Source organism: Triturus cristatus, chromosome 10, assembly GCF_964204655.1.
Source record: "Triturus cristatus chromosome 10, aTriCri1.1, whole genome shotgun sequence".
Taxonomy (NCBI): Eukaryota; Metazoa; Chordata; class Amphibia; order Caudata; family Salamandridae; genus Triturus; species Triturus cristatus.
This window is the reverse complement of record NC_140593.1, coordinates 405,273,375-405,294,810: the sequence shown is the minus strand read 5'-3', so window position 1 is coordinate 405,294,810 and position 21,436 is coordinate 405,273,375. Positions and strand designations below refer to the sequence as shown.

The following is a 21,436-nucleotide window of genomic DNA, read 5'->3' as shown; positions in this document are numbered from 1 at the left end:
ATTATAAGAAATAGTATCTGAAAGGTCCTTACAAAACCAAATTGCTAAACACTTAATACGAGACGATTGCCATTTAAAACCTGAGTCGCCCATGTGAGAAGGGAAACACATCGAATTAAGGGGAAACATTTCTGTTTTTTCTTTGTTCAGAGTATATCCAGAAACAAGCGAAAACTCTCTAATAATGTTAGAAATAACAGGAATCTTAGTAGCAATGTCTTCTGAAAGGGTAAGAACGTCATCCGCGTAGGCTGCTGTTTTAAGTGTATGCGAACCAAACTGAAGACCTTTGATACCCTGGTTCAAGTTGTGTAGACAATAGAACAAGCATTTGCAATGCAATAGGTCTCGCATTTACGTGAGTTTGAGCATTTAACATTGTAAATGACAATGTCTTTTATTTACGTTTTGGTTTGTAAAACAAATAAAAGGCATTGTCATTTGCAATGCTAATAGCTTAAGCTCTTGCACGCTGCAGCACTGATGCGCAAAGACTGCACGCTGCACCACTGATGCACAAAGACTACATGCTGCACCACTGACGCTGTACCACTGATGCACAACGACTACACGCTGCACCACTGATGCACAAGGATTGCACGCTGCACCACTGATGCACAAAGACTGCACCACTGACGCCAAAGACTGCACGCTGCACCACTAATGCCCGAAGACCACATGCAGCAAAACTGATGCCCAAAGACTGCACGCTGCACTACTGATGCCCTAAGACTGCACGCCGCACGTCTGATGCACTAAGAATAAGCTGCACCCCTGATGCTCAAAGACTACACGCTGCACCACTGATGCCCTAATACTACACGCTGCACCACTGATGCCCAAAGACAGCACACTGCACCACTGATGCCAAAGACTGCACACTGCACCACTAGTGCCTGAAGCCCACATGCAGCACAACTGATGCCCTAAGACTGCACGCTGCACCCCTGATGCCCTAAGACTCCACGCAACACCCCTGATGCCCAAAGACCACGCTGCACCCTTGATGCCCTAAGACTGCACGCAGCACCACTGATGCACAAAGACCGCACGCAGCACCACTGATGCACAAAGACCACATGCAGCATAACTGATGCCCTAAGACTTCACGCAGCATCCCTGATGCCCAAAGACCACGCTGCACTAGCGCAAACCTACTGCCCAATGTCTAGTGAACATGTCTTATTACACACTGCATCACTGCTGCCCAGAGGTGAGATGCTGCAGGGCAGCTCAACTGTGCAAACTCACTACACACTGCAGCATGGCTGCCCAGAGATGAGATGCTGCAGGGCAGCTCAACGGTGCAAACTCACTACACACTGCAGCACTGCTGCCAATAGACAACACATTGTACCCCTTCAGCCAACAAAATGCAAGCAGCAGCTCAAGTGCCCTAAACCTACAAGCTGCACCCGGATTGTGAAAGACTCTGCTGCCTGCAAACTGCGCCATGTGCTCCAGACCAGCAGCAGCTGCTTGACTATCTAGCGCCCTGAGGCGGGGGGGCGTGGGGGGGGAGTCTACGGACGCAGGCAGAGAGACTGCCTGCAATGGTGACGCAAGGCAGAGACACCCTCACAGGCACTCGCGCTGTGTGACTGGGGGCGGGGAGGCCCCCAATGGCCTCTTGTGGGCCCCGCACAGGGACTCTTGTTGCCTCTCCATGCTGACCGGATGCCACGTGGAAGGGACTGCTACTTTGAAACACTAGAACTTGGCAGTGACGGGGGCAGAAAAGCAGCACTTGAGGAATAAACAGCATCTGTGGCTCTCATTTCTTCATGGATATGCCTCCATTAATGGTATATAGCTTCCCTATACCACAAAAGGCCACGTCAGATTAAAGACGAATTTGGCAGACTGGCATCCAGCCACAGACATCTCTTAAAAGTGTTCAACAATCACAGACAGAGAATGAAGACCAGGTCCCTTGGGGATAAAGACAGAAGGACAGGGCCGCGGAACTGGTGCTTCGGACGCCCGAGAGGGGACATCTCTGGCCCTCCATGTGAATCACTTTAAAACCTGATGGAGGTCAGTGCCCCTGGGATCAATCCATCACACTGAATTAGAGCTTAGCATCTCCGCACGCCCCCCAGGAGCGTGGAGAAATTAAGTCATCCGCCTAATGGAGTCATCTCGGTGGAAAAGGTGCCAGTCTGGGGCCATTCAATCAGTACCGAGGGTGGCAGGAATAGCCGGGAGGGGCGTCAGAGACTGCGCGGTCCTAAGCCCCCCCCAGGCATCCTCGTGCATCTGAACATGTAATGCAATCATTATAATGCCATTATTCTAGGCGTGTCGGTGCCCTACATAAAACATGCAGCGATTATAGCAAAATTAAAGAAATAGATGTTTTTTCTATTTCTTTACTTTGGTATAATCGCAGCACCCGCGCTTTACTTATAACATTAAAAGTAAAGCACGGGTACCGCGATTATACCAAAAGTAAAGAGAAAAAAGCACGGTCCGCCAATTTCTTGTCTTTATGGGGATATGTGTTTGAAACACATGGCCCCATAAAGATAAGGAATTGCCTACGACAGCTGTAATGCAGGCGAGGCCATCCAAGTGGGACGGCTCAAAAAGACAAAAGTCTACGTCATCAGAAGCTCTTTCCAAATGGCTGGCCACCGTTTAGCATAAACGGTGACGCCGGCCAATGGGAAAGAGTGGCGGGGCTTAAAGCCCGATACTGAAGCTCCCTCAAAAACATAAAATCTCGCCAGCGAGACTGCGCATGTGCGCAGCCCACGCAGGCAAGACCTAAAAAGAAGGGGTGATAAAGGGTACCCTTGTCTAGTGCCCTGACGAAGATTAAAAAAGGAAGATGTAGCCCCATTAACTCTGATGTTAGCTTTTGGCTGCGTATAGAGAGACATTACCATATTAATAAATGAGTTACCAAGGTTATGGGATTCTAGCACTGCTTGTAAAAAAAGGCCAAGAGATTTTGTCAAAAGCCTTTTTGGCGTCAAGAGCGATCGCCACCGATGGAAATGCAGAAAGTTTTGCTTTATCTAAAATATGCCAAAAGGTTTGGATATTGTCTCTAGCGAGTCTCCCTTTAACGAAACCAGTTTGGGAATCATGGATAAGACCAGGAATATGACCTTCTAAGTGCTTAGCCAAGATCTTGGCAAAAATTTTAGCTTCCATATTTAATAATGAGATTGGACGGAAATGTTTAGGATCAGAAAGATCTTTGCCATCTTTCGGAATCACGACAATAGTAGCCTCAGCAGCTGAATCAGAGACCTTGCCAGAAAGGACAACATTTTCAAAAACTTCCTTGAGATATTTGATTATTGAGGAAGAAAATGTTTTATAAAAGGCAATAGGGAACCCATCTGGCCCTGGCGCCTTCCCCGACCAAGTGGCCTTAATAGCCTGAATTATCTCGTTAGACTCCATTGATTTCCCCAATTCAATCATATCGGAATGCGAAATAGCATTAGTAGGAATCAAATTCAGAAACTACTGACAAGCAGATATGTTGCATTGATCTTTAGAAGTGTATAATTTTTTATAAAAATTACGGAAGACTAAGTATTTCTTGAGTATAGAATTTCTTTGAACCATTTGTATCGTTAATATAAGAAATCTGGCCAGTTTTAAGATTCATATTTTAATATTTTAAGGTGGCAGCCAATAACTTACCAGCTCTATTTCGTAATAACAAGTGCCGCGATTTCTGAGTGTGTACACCTGTATAAGCTCTTTTAGTAACAATAGAATTCAAAGAGTATTTTAAATGCTTGATATCTTGCAGGAGAGACTTATCATTAGAGCGTCTATGTAGCACCTCTTTACCTTTGATCTCGTCTCCCAAAGACTGCAGTGACTCGTTGATGTCCCCATTTCTTTTTGACATTTTTTTGATAATATGACCTTGAATAGTGCATTTAAAAGCATGCAAAAGAACTATTGGGGAATTCACAGAAGACTCATTATCTTTGAAAAAATGATCCTTCTCCTCATTTAGCTCTTTAACTTCATCTTTATCGTCCAACATCTCTGTATTAAGATGCCAATTAGGGGGGCCTCTCGTAGCTGTAAGATTAAGGATAGTCAAGGAAACCGCTGCGTGATCAGAAACGACTATTGGATGGATCATAACATTAATAGTATGCTTTAAAAGAGCAGTATCAACTAGAAGATAATCGATACGAGAAAAGCTAGAATATGGAGAAGAGAAAAACGTGAAATCACTACCTGTAGGATGATGCAATCTCCAAGCGTCAACAAGCTGGTCAGATGAACACAAATTGAGCATGTGTTTATGTGATCTAGGAGGACGAAATTTAAAAGCAGAACGTCTATTTAAAATAGGATCCAAGGGTAAATTAAAATCACCACCAACGATTGTTCTAGCATTCTGAGGAATATCAGAAAGTTTTTTTATTTATGGAACACCAAAAAGGAGGATCATCGATGTTAGGAGCATATAAATTCATGATATAGAGATCATCTGATCCATTGGACAAACAAGTAAGTAGGCATCTGCCATTGGTATCATGCTCAGCAGTAACAATAGATAAACCAGAATTTTTGGAAATGAGAGTAAGTAACATCAAGAACCCATTCTTTCCGCATAAAAAGAGCTTCTTTAAAGGCAATCTTAGTCTCCTGAAGTAGAACAACGTCGCCAGATAAACTTTTTAAATAATCTTAGATCTTGGACCTTTTAACAGGGTGATTCAGCCCACGAACACTAATTGAGACTAAATTTAAACCAGACATAGATAAATATAAAACAACACAAGTAGAAACAGCTGATAAAGAAGACAAAGGGGAAACCAAAAGAACTTCAGGTATAGGGGTAGAAGGAAAGCTACAAAATAGGAAGGAAGGAAGAAAAGACCAGAAAGAGGAAAATAAAGAACAAAAGTACGCCAAAGAAAGAGGGAGCATTAAAAAAAGAATAGCCTCACCAGGGGATGTCTGTAATAGACAAATTGCATGGGGGGGAAAAAAGTGGAGGAGCAACAATAGAGGCCATCAACCACGATGCAGACATCTCAAAAAAATATTTCATTAAGCGATGAAACAAGTGCATAAGTATCAATGTATTCTATACTATCAATAATCCATCAATAAGAATAAATATCACAAGATCCCAAAAATATATAACATTTTTGATCAGAGATAAACCTATTATTATATCTTAAATAGAAAAATGAGAATATAAAATCAGATATATATCCAATTAGGGAATTATGAATAACAATATAGTACAATATAAATAACAATCTAAGGCATAATAAATAGTAATATGTGGTGTAATAAATAACAATCTGTGGCAATATAAAAATCAATATCAAACATATAAATCTAAGTCTAAAATATTATAGACTAATCTATCAGGTTAATATAAATATATATCAACCAAACTTTGAAGAGAAATTACTAGACACTACAGAATTGATAGCATTCAGGAATAAATTGACATATTTATAGTATTTTGAAAGTTAAGAAGATAGTATATTCTACAATAGGTGTAATTCATAACTTGGGATACATATATAATGAAAGAAAAAAGAATAAAAATTAACAAACAAGTACATAAATAAAAATTAAACATACAGACCAAAATGTATAACATAACTTAAAAATACATTAGTGGACAAAAGTACAAATGAATAGAAAATACATATCTTATCACCAACTAAAAGATTATTAGAAAAGAGAAGTATAAAGTCAAACAAAAAATACAATAACCGAGCAAGATAGAAAGGACTTGTATATAAACTGTTCGAGCAAAGGAAAAAAAAGAAGAAGGTGAGAGGTACAAGAAGAGATACTTTATCATAAAAGTAGTGAGAAAGAAAAGCAATGAAAAACCGATTATCTAGAATGTTATTACATCAAAAGACTTCAACAATATGGGCTAAGATAAATGCCCACAGAAAAAAAGAGAAGCAATTAGGAAACAGGTACGAAATTGGAATTAGACAGAGAAGTAACACAAGACGATAAGAAAGCTAGGGAGAAGGAGAAAAATAAAGACACATTAACCAACTGTACTTAACAGAATAGCGCCGGAATCGTACCAGAATATGCAAAAAGAACCTGTAAAAGAAAAATCAGGTAATAAACAATAGCATTTATAATACTAACAATCTTACAATGCGTAGTTACCATTCCACAGAAGAACCTAGAAGAGCATTATTAACTACACACAACGTGTCCAGGCACAAAAAGCTGGGAACTATCTTGTTAGAAGATGATGGACGTTAAAAGACGAGAAGTGCCAGGAGGAGAGTCTGAATCCATATGTGATTCGGATTGATTATCCAAGAATGTTGAAAGCTCAGAAGGTTCATAAAAAATCTGTGTACGACCCTTGAAAGTTATTCTGAATCTTGAAGGACCTGCAAATAAAAATGGAATATTCATATCTATGAGTCTTCTGCGTAGATTCAGGAAACCTTTACGACAAATGACGGTATCTATAGCAAAGTCTTGTGATATTGATATTCTGGGACCTTCCCATTGTATTGTTTTAATCTTCCTCATTTGAGCCAAAATTTGCTCAGTATGTTGATGGCGCAGAGGTTTAAAGATCAATGGTCCTGGAGAGGACAATATTTTAGGCTTAAAAGTCAGAACCCTATGAGCACGTTCTATTTCAAAATCTTTGTGTAATGAAATATTCAGAACTTTTGGGATCCAAGTAAGCAAAAAGTCCAACACTGAAGGAGCAGATTTCTCACAGTCTTCCGGTAGTCCAAAAATGCGAAGATTAATTCTGCGATTTCTGTCCTCCTGTTTAGTTAGGTCTCTCCTTAATGAAGCCATCAGGCCCTCCAAGCTTAGGACGTGTTTAGCTTGCTTATTTGTAAAGTCCTCTACATTACTTATTCGTGTTTCGGCATTGGTGACACGTAATTAAAGATTCTTGAGGTGATTCCAAATTGCTGCCACCTCAACTTGAAGCAAGTTTGTGTTTGTTTTGGTACTCTGTGCTATATCATGCACTGAATTAAGTTTGAGTAGTATAGTATCTAACGTCGAGGTAGAATCGGTATTACCCTTAGTTGGTAAATTGGTAAATCCGGGGTGGGTGAATTTTGTTTAGACCTCTTCAGATTCCCCGTAGAATCTCTGTCCTTGGAAGTGACACCCATGCCACCTTCTACCATTGGAAACAAACACAGTAGTCACACAAACTGACTGAAAGTCTGTAGATGTTGCGTAAAGCAAAAGAGCACAGAGTAATGTAAAAATAACTTAGGAGAAAACAAAGTATTAATGCCTCAGAGACCGAAGGCCAAAACTTCCATAAAATGCGTGAAAATTCAGCAAGGACTAAGGAAGGTTCTTTTTGTAAGTAGCTCTGTTACAGCATAAGAGACCTAACAGCAAGTATTAAATTGTGGTCCCAATAATGTGAGCCTTACACAGCCCACATTCAAAAGAAAATAATCCAAGAAATGATGACTTTTGACGACAATCCTTTAACAGGCAGCTGACACACTAGAGAGGACTGGCCAGCGTTTAATTATAGAGAACAGAATTGAGTAGACTCTGCACGACGAGCAATAAACAGGACATGCTTCAAAAGCTTAAAATGGAACAAAAGACATGTTGCACATATGATAGGACACACCCATTGAAGCACAGTCAGCTGAGTAGTAGGCCACTAATTAGGTACCATGACTCCTGGGAGAATACTGTCAGCGACCGCCATTTTGTGAATGTGCTGACGAAATATGATAGTGACCCCCCAAAAGTCTCAGGTCCAGATATAAAGAGGTATAAAATTGGACATGACAATACCTCATGCAGCGCAAAGGAAATGAGCCTGAAGTCCAAGCAGGCAGACAAAATGGTTTTATGCCCTCAGTCCCTGTATCGACGAGACCTCCATGTCGACCGCCATTTTGAAGTCCCGAAGTGAAGAGAAAGTCACCGAGCACAGCTACACACAGGGAAGCCGTCCGAATCACCTGCAGGCTGTCCCAAATGCTCCAAAGCTGTTCCGCCTCCTAATGCTGTAAATTGATGCACAAAACTCACCCAAACAACATCGTACATAAAGTGTCCGCACCGATGGTCCGACGGAGCTCAAAAAAGCGCAGCCATCTTAGTTGCGCACTAAGCCAGCCCCCCGCTGAAGTATATGACTTGAGTGGATAAGCAAAATCTCTACCCGCGTGCCACAATTAAAAAACAGGAAGCAGGTAGAAGATAGTTCAATCATCTCTAGCAGATGGTAATCAGAAAAACAAATGGAGCCCAAAATGAGGCGCCTGAATTAGACCTGGTTCTCACAAATGGGGCCAGTGCCACAGATCCAGTTGTAGAGGGCCCCTGAGTAGTGGAGGTATAGAAAGGACATCAATTAAAGCAATTTTCTAAAAGGGTGATTGTCTCAAAAAGGAGAGCAAGTAGGATGAGTCTAGAAAATGTTAACACTGTATGGCTAACAAATAAAATGAGCGATTAAAAACAAGAGGAAAAATGACAATGTTTACTTTAGTTAGGTGCACTAGGGTAAACGTACATGGTCAACATTTCAAACCTGCATGGACTCATGGGCGCCAATGCAACCTATTTGAAATATTATAAGCATGCTGAGAATGCTACTGGGAAACCACCAGAGGATGCCATGGGGGCAGGTTAGGTGGAGTAACATTTCAGGTGGAGAGAAAAGGTGCCCGTGCTATTCAGGCACAAAAATGGAGAGCTATGCAAATTCATTCCCATGAAGTGTGCTGAGGTATTTGAAAGCCTATGCTTGATGGCTAATATAAAAGGCTCACTGCAGACACAGGAACTAGGTCCAGGACACTGCAGGGTTACAGTCTCCTAACCCAGTTTGTGTGATGATGACAAACTATGATCTCTGCTTTCTTCCATGGTAAATTAAGAGGAAAAAAGCTATAAGGTCCTTGCAGCAAGCACCCGATAAAGGCATCTCTTAATCAATGCCTGCCAGGCAGGTTGTGAGCAGGTCAAAGCATAGCTCGTTTCTTAGTGGTCTTGCCTCCTCCTGTTATAGCACAAACAAATGGAGGTGAGGGTGCAAGTTGCCTTCTGGTCAAATCCTACATTTTCAATCAATTCTTATATTGCTATCTGTCTCAAAAGGATGTCTTTGTTTCTTCCCCATTGCCCTGTGTACACAAGCCCTGATCCACTTTCCTTCTTTGCCTATTATATCTCTCCACGTGCCTACTTTGTTGCATAGAGCTCTATGGTCTCAAATTAAACAAGTTCACTTTCGCTCCAAAGGTTGCTAATATGATTCTCCATTTTCCTTCCCTGTCTCTTTTACCCACAAGCACCATTCCTTCTCTTCAAATCTCCGTTCCTCTGAACAGTGCAGCTCTCCTGTTGCGCTAGAAGAGCCCCATGCCTCATCTTTTCCTAAAGCAAAGCTTCTCTTTCAAGACTTGGGCCCTTAAAAGAACAGCTCTAATTTTCCCCGGTGCCTTGTGTGTCCACTCTGCACAGAAAGAAGCACGATGCTCCTACCAAAGTTGTCTTCCCTTAACAAGTGCAGCTACTCTTTTTCCCAATTGCCCATGCTCACCAAGCACCGTTCCCTTCTTGACCTTTAAATCCCCCGGTCTTCTTACTCCATAATCAGTTACTAGTTAACTATGTTCCCTCAGGGCTCCTCTCGACACAAGCAAATTTCTCTTTTCGATATCTCAACTGTCCCTTTGCACCACGGGTTCAACAACTCTTGCATAGTTCTTTTCTATCCTTAGAGCTTTTACCACTCTTCTCTCGTGTCCCCTTTATTCAGTATGCACCTCCCCTTTCTCCACTCAGTCCACAAGTGTGCCTTTCCCTCCACTCTTCTAAAGGGTCCAGTCCTCATTCTGCTGTTCCTCTTTACAAGCGTTACAACAAACAATTGATGGACGGAATGCTGACAATGCAGACATTCTCCCCCAGTCAAGAGATCTGGGTTAAATCCATCGTTCTTTTGCCCACTACACCACCCCAGTTTAGACATGGCCATATGCAAATCAGTCTTGACCCTGTGCCTCATGGGAACAGTCCAGCCCGAACTGCCAAGCCATGTCTTCCCTGGACCGGAATCAAGCATCCTAGGACCGGTTTCTGGCTATCAGCCGTCATCAGCCAGGATAGCTTGACTCCAGTGGCGTAGTGAGCACGGGTCCCACGTCTGGGAATACCCATCCCAGATCTCTTGACTGGGGGAGAATGTCTGCATTGTCAGCATTCCGTCCATCATTTGTTTGTTGTAACGCTTTTCGCCCTAAGTGGGATGGGTATTCCCAGACGTGGGACCCGTGCTCACTACGCCACTGGAGTCAAGCTATCCTGGCTGATGACGGCTGATAGCCAGAAACCGGTCCTAGGATGCTTGATTCCGGTCCAGGGAAGACATGGCTTGGCAGTTCGGGCTGGACTGTTCACATGAGGCACAGGGTCAAGACTGATTTGCATATGGCCATGTCTAAACTGGGGTTGTGTAGTGGGCAAAAGAACGATGGATTTAACCCAGATCTCTTGACTGGGGGAGAATGTCTGCATTGTCAGCATTCCGTCCATCATTTGTTTGTTGTAACGTTCCTCTTTACAAGTCACTTCGATATCTCTCCTTGGTAAGGAGTCCTCCCTGTCTTCTAAGGACCCTGGACTCCTCACAGAAGGAAGAGTTTGGTCAACATTCATATGTGGTATGTGTTGGAGAGTTAAGCAAAGAGCTATTTTGTGTCAACCCAAATAGTCCAAGCAACCCATTGACAACCCAGCAACACTTTGAAAACATTTAGCAGCATTGTAGGAGTGGGTACAACATGGGGCATGTAAATTTAGAGGCTATTTCACCTACCTTAAACAAAACACTAGAAGCTGAAAGCACGCCGTGCTCACTCAGTAATTTATATGGGCATACTGTCGTGCTGTGTATATGTGATAGGGATATTCTACGGGCATCCATATTTGATGGTAATATGTTTAATAAGGGGCATGTTATGTGGTGCAGGAATTTTCGTGACCTAGTATTTTGTACAAAGCCAACCCAAAGAGATAAAGGATGGAGTACTGAAACTTTTCAGACACTCACCCCCAGTCACAGATCTGGGCCGAATCCATCATTGTTCTTTAGCTCACTTCTCCACCCCAGTTCAGACCAAGCTATATGCAAATCATCCTTGACCCTGTGCCTCCTGGGAACAGTCCAGCCCGAACTGCCAAGCCAGGTCTTCCCTGGACCCGAAACAAGCATCCTGGGACAGGTTTTGGGGTAACACCCCTCATCAGCCAGGCTAGCTTGAAACCAGTGGCAAAGTGAGCAAGGGACCCAAGTCTGGGCACACCAAGCCAACTTAAGGTGAACAAAGCAAACAGAAGATGAAGGGCGGAGTGCTCAAATTTTTCCCACACTCACCCCAGTCACAGATCTGGGTTGAATCCATCATCGTTCTTTAGCTCACTTCGCCACCCCAGTTCAGACCCAGCTATATGCAAATTAGTCTTGGCCCTGTGCCTCATAGGAACAGTCCAGCCCAAACTGCCAAGCCAGTATTTTGTACAGTTGTTGGTATAGAAGATTTTCTCTTGTATCCTCATGAGCACAGATTCTGCTAGATTAGGTTAAATGTCTATGTTATGGCACAATACTGCTAATGGATAAATTATGCAACAATAATTCTGAGCAAACTGTCGCGTGTGTGTTGCTTCAGCTGGGCATACAGTATGGCACAATAATTGTGATAAATATATACAGACCCACAGAAATTCAGATGGACATAAACACTTGAAACTCTTGAGCACCTGAAATGAGCCATCTATCAAATGTACATGGTTGTTCGGGAATAAGGCATTCTCATTGTGAAAACTTTTCAACAAGCTCAACCTGTCTCTCACATTGGTTCCCCAACTTATCAACCAAAATAGTGCTACAGCATGTTAATATTTTTAAGTAAGCCCACATGTTTGAGGATGAAAGAGAACAACAAGCAAGCCTTCTTGTATATCGCGTTGGAAGCAACTAGGGTGAAGTGCATGCCAGGTAGACTGGGCAAAACCAGCGCAGAATAGCAGGTGGCGGTAGAGTCTGACTTGTGACAATTCCCCTCCTCTGAAGCACTGCCCCAGATGTGAACTGTACCCTTCGTGCACGCTGGCCTCCATCTCGGCCGCAGCTGGCTCTGAGTCTGTGAATAGGGCAACTCTCGGATACTGCAACCGACGATACCCATAACCCAACACAGACCCGCAGGCATAAACGCGGAGAATTATACATTTGCTTTATAAAGAGAGTCACAACGCTACAAACTAACACAGGAACTGGCAACACACCAGCGGAGAGTCCTTTTGCATGAAAATATGTTTAGTAACAAGGTGTTGCACCATTAAAGTGATTTATTGTCTGTCGTCCTGTTACAAAGTTTGGAGTAACTGTTGAGAAAGAGGTCTGAGCTGGGATGAACGAAAATATTAAACTCTTTATACGGTCTGCCTTTACCTGTTTACACAATAAAATACAGCTCTTACGTTTACTCGATCTACAGAGCTGAATTGAAAGCACAGACAAAGGACATATAGCATACATAATGCATCCAGCACAGCGTACGAGTGTAAACGTACAAGTTTAAAGAACACAAACAAACTCTGGCCTGAAAATAAAAATGATGGGTGCCAGGCAGGCAGTCCCGAAGCAAACCTTCTGATATACAGGACATGTTTACACCACACATCACCTGACTCGGAGGGTGGAGGGTGGGGTGTGTCTGGGAGTAACAAAACACGTGTACCATTTCCAGGGCACAGGCACTATGTTGTAAAAGCACAGCACTGCTCAAACTGCGCAGCTGCTTTCCAGCCCCACGCATACATACCACTTTAATCAGGAAAGTAAACACGTCTGTCTATGTACATTTGTGGCTACCAGCCACCAGCTAATAACTTTCAGAAGCACAGACCTTTTATGAAAGAATTCCCAGAAGTTGGTGTAGTTTAGGGCTGCATAACAGTCACTCAGTAACACTCAGCCAGCCAGGACGTCTCATAATTTACATTCATTACGTTCCTTTCTGCTTTTTCAGCACTCCTACCAGAATTAAAAACTTCCCCGGTTTCATTCGGAAGGTCTCCGACCTGAGGAACTTTGCACGAAACGAGTTATTTTTAAAGAACAAAACAAGAGTAAAGTGGGGGTTTGGTCAGCCAGGCTAGCTAGGGACAATGAGATCTTGGGCGCTGCAACTTACTAAATGCTTTGTTTATATTCCTTAGCATGGCGGATAATGACCCCCAACTTCAGAGTATTGCATTTATTTCCAACATTGCTTACAATGATGCACACTCCGCCTTGAAATCTGAACATTTACGATGTTGTACACCCCCTCCACAAAACCACGGCGAGGCAGACCAACCACATTAAATGTTACCCCTCAAAAGTACGCCTCCCACATTCCACGCGGACCTCTGCCTTTACACGCCTTTAGCCATTTCGAAGCGGTGATTACACTCAGACACTCCGCACACACAAACGCCTCAAAATCGCTTCTGTAAACATCCGACTGAGTCCTCCGACTTATAAATCCCAGAGCTATGCATCAGCAAGTAACTAACTTTTACCCCGCCAGCATCCCGGCGCGAGACAATGTACCAGGGACGCACGCCCTGCGGGAGCCTGCCAGCCAGGCTGGGTCTGCCCAGAGTAAAGCTCGCCCCCCTCTGCCCATACACGAGCAGCAGTCTACAGCACAATGTACACGCCCCACGCTAGAACAAACAAAACTCATGCACAAAAAAAGCTGTGAAAACTCACCCTTATGTCCCCATTCGCCGGCCGGGGGGTGTAACTGAAGGCCTGCGCGGGGTCCTTGTTGTACAGCTTCAGCAGGCACTGGTCCTGAATGCTCCTGGAAGCAGAAACGCCAGTCAGTACAGCAGGATGAAAAGAGCCTTATTTTAGACATCCCCTCCGCCAGCCCTCAAGGAGTCAGGTAACAGCGAGCAACATGGCTGCCGCCGGGGGAAAGGAATGCGGCTGCAAGCGGAACACTGCAACAACAGGCGCACACTTCACAGCAGGCGTGTAACACAGGCACGCAAACTCTTCACGCCTACCTTCAACTTTTGAGCTCAAAATGCCTCTTACTGACTGCAATGGCTGAAAACGTGTAGGGACTTTGGTTAGCAAAGTACTTAAAACCCAGTGAACAGAACTGCTTTCTGGGTGGCTTTTGAATCCAGGTGCCTCGTCACACCTAGACTACATACATCGCTTTTTATCAGACTCACACGGATAGTAGTATTTTGCGTTTGTTTATAATTATATTTGTCTCTGCACTTCCTCAAAATCTACTGCGATTTGTTTCGAATCTATCCAGAAAGGTACACGCTTACACTTCACAGCGATAAAATGCCTCACATAATGCTCCCATAAATTCGGGTTGGCTCGTGCATTAATTTATTCAGCATTAAATACAACCAAAACAGAGGATAAAAGCCCTAAGCAACTAAATTTCCCCGAATCCCCCCCCCCCCCATTTCATTGCGGGAGATTTTAAAGAGCCCGGATTCTTTCTCCCCAGGTGCAGCTGCGAGTTTGATGGCTGAATTTATAAAGCGAGATTGTTTTAGCTGAAATCTGACACGCTGGCCCTGCTTTCCCTCTAAAGTCATAATGCATACGATGTTTTGAAACTACCGCTAGTTAGAGCTTTCAGGGGCGGACTCGTTAAAAAGGATGCATAACCTGTTCTGCGGGATAGCACTCTTTCAACAAGCCCACAAAGCCACCAGCCGCAACACGGGTGTCAACAAATGCACAGAAAATCAAAGGCGAGTGAGTCACGGATTATTTTTCCAGGGGTGCGACTGATTTTAAGTGCAGTGTCACGGGAGTAGTCGAAGAAATGCAATGCACGCAAGGAGTTCACGCCTACAGTCATATGTTTGAAGTCACCCATACACACTTTGCAATGCATTCCAAAACCTATGTAACTTACATGTATAAAGTGGTGTAAACATCTTCGGAACGAGCGCCAAAGTCTTGTATACAAGGATTGTGTAAGAAGGTAAGATATTTATAGGAAAAATATTTATTGCACAGAAATAAGTTAGGGTCACAGATATACACAGCTTTATAATTTTCCTTACCCTCTGCAGGTGTTTCGTATGCAGCGTGTAACCAAAAACACAAACTCTTGCCATTCTGGGGCATAACCCAAAAAGGCCACTATTAACATGTTTTTTCCTGCTTTTATCAATTAGCTTCTAAAGGTTAAGATGGGCTCTTTCTACCTTTCAAAAGTGAGCCAGTGAATTCTGATACATGAAATCTGTCAAGGAGACAACTTTGTATTGAAGGGAGGTTAAGGGGATGCTGCATATATAGGAATTCCTAAAGAACACTTGGTTTTTAAAAGGGGTCAGAAAATGTGGTGGTAGACGTTACCTACTTGGTACCTTATGATCTAAACAAGATAAGACAACAATTAAATGCTTGCAATAGCAGCTAATGTTAAGGTTATGCATTATCTACTAATGTAGCAAAACAAGATTTTAAAATAGCAGTCTCAGTGCATTCTCTTCAGAGGGCAGTGCTTAATTTGTGCCAGCAGTTACTGTGGTGGCGCCGGTATTAATTTTTGGGGACTAGGACATATTTATCATCATTCGACTCTAAGCAAGAGTAAACAAGCATTGGCTTTGGGACCTTATAAGCATTTAGTTATGTAGCACAATATCCTTGGTGCAACAACATCAACTGTTGCATAGCTAAACACTTATAAGGTCCCAAAGGCGAGACCTATTGGCTATGCCAATGCTTGTTTTAAATGTAGATGTGGGAGCTTTTGCATTATTGAAGTGCAGCCCTGATCATCTCCCACGCGCTAGGGGTTGCAGTTGCCGGTGTCACTGTTAGATGCAAAAGCTTCTCAGTATGAACTGTATGCAGGAGAGCTACTCACAGGCAGCTGGAGTACTACCAGTAGCTCACGAGCTACTCATTGGAGAAATCTGGTGTAAACACTTAGGTCTTCATTACGAGTTGCCTTGATTGTCAGTGAGTCAAAATGAATCCGAGCGAGTGAGAGAGAGCAAAAGGGACTGAAACGGAGGGACTTGGTGTCTAAAAATGAATGAGTAAGAATGAGTGAGATAAGTGTTATGGAGTGTGAGTGAGAATGAGCATGAGTGAGAATGTGTGAGAGTGAGGGACAGTGAGAGTATATGTGAGTGAGAATGAGTGAGTCAGATTGAGTGAGAATAGGTGAGAATGAGTAACTGTGAGAGGAAGTGAGTGAGAAAGTATGAATGAGTAAAACTGAAGGTGACTGAAAGTGACTGAAAGTGAGCAAGTGCAAATGAATGAGTGGGAATTACTGAGTGAAATATGAAAATGAGTAATTGAGAATATGAATAAGTGCAAGTAAGTGTGAGTGAGAAATTAGGTGTGAGACAGAATAAGAATTAGTGAGGGTGAGCGCAAATGAGTGAAAATTATTGTGTGAGAATATGTGAGTGACTGAAAATGGATAAATAAGTGAGTGAGGATGAGTGTGAGTGCAAGTAAGTGAGCTTGAATAAGAATGTGGTGTTAAGCTTACAAGTCTGCCATTGGCCCTTGCATACTTGAAGGTAACTCTCGGCTTATAGAGGCACCCATTGCAAAGGACTCGTGCCTGCATACTGAAGGTAATTCTTAGCATTACAGGCATCTGTGAATAAGTTCTGGCACTGGCACCGGTAATTTTCTGCATACTTGGCACCCTTCATAAATTTACTGGCATACTAGATGTCATTTTCGGCATATGATGCACCCTTGAAAAATGCATAGTTGAGGAAAATCTTGGCATGGGGGCACCCATGGCAAAATGCTGACGCTAGCACATTGGAGATGATTCTGTGCATAAGGGAGGACAATTGTGGCATGTGGCGGGGCAACCCTAACAAAATGAATGGTCATGACATAACGGGTTACCAATAGCACATTTTGAAAAAAACTAAAAGCAAGGTCAACTCTTGGAGAGCATCTTATTTCATTGGCTTGGCACACCACAAAGAGCTTGAAAATGTAATTATTGCCTCTATAGAGTCTATGACTTTAGAGCAAATTTATGTGAAAACTTTCCTATTAAATGGACTATTTGACTATTTTTTTCTAAATCTTCTTGAGGGAGAACTACCCTCACACGCAGTTACAAGAAGTAAGACTCACTCATTTTGCTCGCTTGCTACCATTCAGGGTAAGTATTCCCCATCACTTTCAAAAATCATGTCAGCACCATACTTTTGGACGGATAAAAAACCCCATTTGTTTTGTGTTTTTTTAAAAATAGTAATCATACAGTTATTTTAAACTTCAGCGATGTTAATTCCATGTCATTAGAACTAGGGTTATGTCACAACACTTCCTGGGATAGATTCAGAGTGGTTCCATGGCTTCGTCACAAGAAAGTAAGGATGCTTCTGGAAAAGGCTTAGCATGCTGGTATCAAAGGGTAAGGTAGCTCGGTAGGCCCGAAGCTTACAGCTGATATGGATCTGTGGGCATCTTTCTTGTCACAGCCTTGGGTGAACCGACTCAGCCATTCATCTTCGTAAGGTTGTCAAAAGTTGAGCTGGATAATGACACGTGTTAGCGATCTCTGTGCATAGCTGAGACCGTTCTAGCCAATCAAGAGGTTTACAAATGCAAGTATTTATATTTTATTATTTACTACTCAAAGTGTTACTGAACAGAAGTAAGCGCGCTGCAAAAATATAACATATTATTAGTATGTATGGCATGCCAGCCATCAACGCTTTTAACCTCTAGTTTCACGCAACAAGCATCGCGGAACCTGCGCTTTACTTTGAACATTAAAAGTAAAGCGCGGGTGCCGCGATTATAGTAAAAGTAAAGAAATAGATGTTTTTTTCTATTTCTTTACTTTTGCTATAATCGCGGCACCCGCGCTTTACTTTTAATGTTCAAAGTAAAGTGCGGATACCGCGATTATAGCAAAAGTAAAGAAATTGATGTTTTTTTCAATTTCTTTACTTTTGCGAAAGTGAAAATGATCGCGATCGTGAAAGACAGATGGTGACCGGCTGCGCGCTTGCACGCTCACGTGAACGCAAGCGCTAGGCCAGCCAGCAGTACTTTGAAAACTCATCTACTAAATGTCTCTCCGAGCACAGCGCATGCGCGCTGACTCAGCGAGACCTAAAAAGGAAAAATACAGAAAAAAGGAGTAAAAGAAAGATAGGAAAAGATTGAGAAAGGGATGAAAATGAAACTACATGAGAGAGATCAAGAAGGCTGTGGAAGAAAGAGGCATGATGTGCAAAAACGACCAGGCAGATGTGAGCTTTGGCCACCACACTACTGGTGTAGTAAATCTTTGGGCCCCGGCATTTTTTTTTTATTTTTACAATAATGCACTATAAGGGATCAGGCTCTTACTTCTGGCACGTAAAATATACCAAATATGGTACCTAACGTGTGCACCCACACCCTTTAACAACTTGAAATCGTAAATGTTGTGTGTAGTACTGAAACACCTAAGCAACTCGATTTCTCTTTTTAGGGACGAGGAACATGGCGGCAGTAGGCTAGCTGCGCGGTACTCCGCCCCTGACCTCCGGAGCAAGGAGTGTAGCAGTTGCGTTTCCTAATGGTTCCTTCGTGTTAACAGTGCAGGAGACTATACCGCAAGATCTTGGAAGTTATAGTTTAAAGTTTTAAACTTCCTGATTCCTTTCTCTCCCAGTCGCGTTCTCTCTTCCCCCTCCATGTGTGTTCTGCTTGAAGGCGCCGAAGAACCGGAGCCGGCGTTCTCGAGCCAGCAGGGGCAGAGCCTTTCGCCTGGAGTGCCGCTGCAGTAAAGCGGCGCTGGAGCAGCGGCGAGGAAGGCGAAGTCAGTGGCTGCCAGTCCTTCCTGCCGGCTCTAGTGCTGGGTCGACCCTGTACAGCGTGGAGGTGGCGGCTCCCGTAGGGCTTACAGCAGCGGCGGCGGCGGCTGATGGTGTGGCCAACTCGAAGGAAGCATTAAGAGTTACAACGAGATCGAAATCAGCATCAGAGAAGCAGAGACTCCAGGTGAAGGGGAAGGAGTTGGGGGGAGGTGTGAATAATTTCCCCGGGGCAGAGGAGCTAGGCGGAGTGCGGGGGAGTCAGCCTGGGGCCTCGGGGTTTCCAGAAAGCAATCTCGGAGCCGGGGACAGTGCCCTACCTTCCTATCTTAGAGCGTGCACCTCCAAGGACCGAGACAAGGCAGGCAGGGAAGACAATGGTGTAAAGGGTCACCCGCCCTATGAAAGTAAAGCTGTTAGTAGGGGGGTGAAGATACAAAAGACCCCAAAGTCTCATCAGTCCACAACAAGTTTGCCACAAAGGTCACAATCTGCAATAAAAGCTTCATCCTTTCTAGCTAATGAGGTGAAGGCTAAGCGAGCTTACAAGGCTAACAGGGTTGTAAGGTCAGTAAAGTCTGTCTTAGATTCAAACTCCAAGATAACACCCTCTTTGCGCTCTTATTTCAAAGCTGTCCCCCAACTCCTTAATATTGGAAAAAGCCCTACTGCACAACTAGGCACCCCCCTTCCGCCTAGTGTTGAGGGCATGCATGAGTGTAATCAAGACCATTCTTTGGTCCCATCACCAGAGCCCACTTCTGTTTCAGTCTCCGATCTCTGTCCTCCACCTTGCAATAACCAGTCAATTTCTATTCAAACTCTTCCTCAAATCCTTTGCAATCTCCCCCTCCTCAGGCTATAATGGAGGACTCTGCCCATACCTCTTACCCTGATCCTCCGCATTGCATCCCTGTGCTCGCCCCTGCGCTTACCTCTGAGCTTACGAGGACTTTTGCCTCTGTCGTGCAGACACCGTCTGTTGATTCAATCGGGTTGGGAGAACCCTTACCACTGCCTGTTACCACGTCTGATAATATCAGCCCCGCTTCAGTTCCTGTCTCCGCCTCATTGTCGGAGTACGGGGGGTCAGACGGCGTGGTTCAAGTACCTCAGGGGGTAGAGGGCGATGGTCAGCCCCAGTGCCAGGTTCAAACAGTTCCACAGGCTCAGGCGCAGAGCCCGTCTCGGGGGGGGCAAGAAGTGATATTGAGCGGCAGCCTCCAACAGACTTCGCACGCATTGGGAGCCGGGTTATATCAAGAGACCCCAGCCGACCTAGCATCGTCCCTACTAGCTCTTTTACCAGTTCCCTCTCTAGAGCAAATGTTTCGGTCTCTCTCAGCCGACATTAAACGTGGTTTTGAAGAATCAGCTGTGATTCAGAGAGAGATCAAAAGCTATTGTGAGGCGCTGGGTAGTAAAGTTGATGGGCTCACTGCGAGAACTAATGCGTTAGAAGAAGCGGTTGGTGGGCTATCCTTGCATGTAGATAATGCGAGGGACGAGATAGTGAATCTCAAGAAGGAAGACATTTCAATTGCTGAGAGGATGGAGACTTTGGAAAACCATGCCAGGCGTAATAACATCCGGATTTTGAATATTCCCGAGGGAATTGAGGGCTCTGACGTCAAAGGTTTCATTGTCCCTTTGCTAGCTCTTTCTTTAAAGCTGGGGCTATCTGAAGAAGAAATAGCTAGTGATATCCAACGGGTACACAGAGAACCTTTCAGACGAAATTCTCAAAGATCAAAACCGAGGAGGATCCTTGTGAATTTTCACACCTACACCATAAAGGAGCAGATTCTTAATGCAGCATTAAAGCTAAAGTCCCTGGACTATAAAGGCTTTACATTTCAGGTACGGTCTGACTTATCTAGAGTGACACTTGAAAAGCAATGGGAGCTGGGCAAAAGGATGGATGCATTTCGGAAACTTGGTGCCACCGTCCAGCTAAGTTTTCCTGCAATACTGAAAATTATGCTGAATAACAAAATGTACAATATTCGTACAGTTCAGGCCGCTGATGACTTGTTAACTACCCTCCAAAGTGACAGGGGCGCAGCGGGAAGGCCTCCCTGAGCAACTTACCTTTAGTTGATCCACCCTCACAATTATTCTCTACCATTTTGGTTAGGGAATTCATATTCTCATACATCCTTGTATATGCATAGGCTAGGCACACGACCAAATATATGGAAATCACAAGTAAGGAGGTGAATGTAAAAAGCAATTTGTAAATACAATATAACCTAGCCTTAGAATGGAAAGGAAAGGAGAAACAAGCATAGGGGAGAAGGCGGAGAATAGAAAGAAAATATATAAAAAAAAAAGAGATAAACGGAAGGAAAAAAGGGGAGAAAATAAAAAACAGAAAAGAGAAAAAAAAAATCTTTTCTATAAAATATACATCACAAGTCACACATAAAGGAACCATATGACTTGTGCATTCACTCCGGGGGGGGTGGGGTTGGGTAAGGGGTACCACAAACCGGTTTCCGGTTGGATTACACAAGGGTTCCTCAGGGGGCGGGGGGGGGGTGAGGTTAGGTCACAGGGATGTAGGGGTAAGGTTAGGGGTGTGGGT

General features: G+C 43.7%; 1 protein-coding gene across 14 annotated transcripts in view; it reads right to left on the bottom strand.

The window, feature by feature from the left end:
- The window catches only part of KIAA1217 (KIAA1217 ortholog), a 1,240,780-nt gene that overhangs the window by 341,158 nt on the left and 878,186 nt on the right, over positions 1 to 21,436 (bottom strand). For all 14 annotated transcript variants that reach the window (XM_085631670.1, XM_085631677.1, XM_085631672.1 and 11 more), the window contains one exon: positions 13,769 to 13,862. In XM_085631670.1, the coding sequence (XP_085487796.1) occupies positions 13,769 to 13,862 (94 nt within the window). The remainder of the gene's footprint in view (positions 1 to 13,768; positions 13,863 to 21,436) is intronic.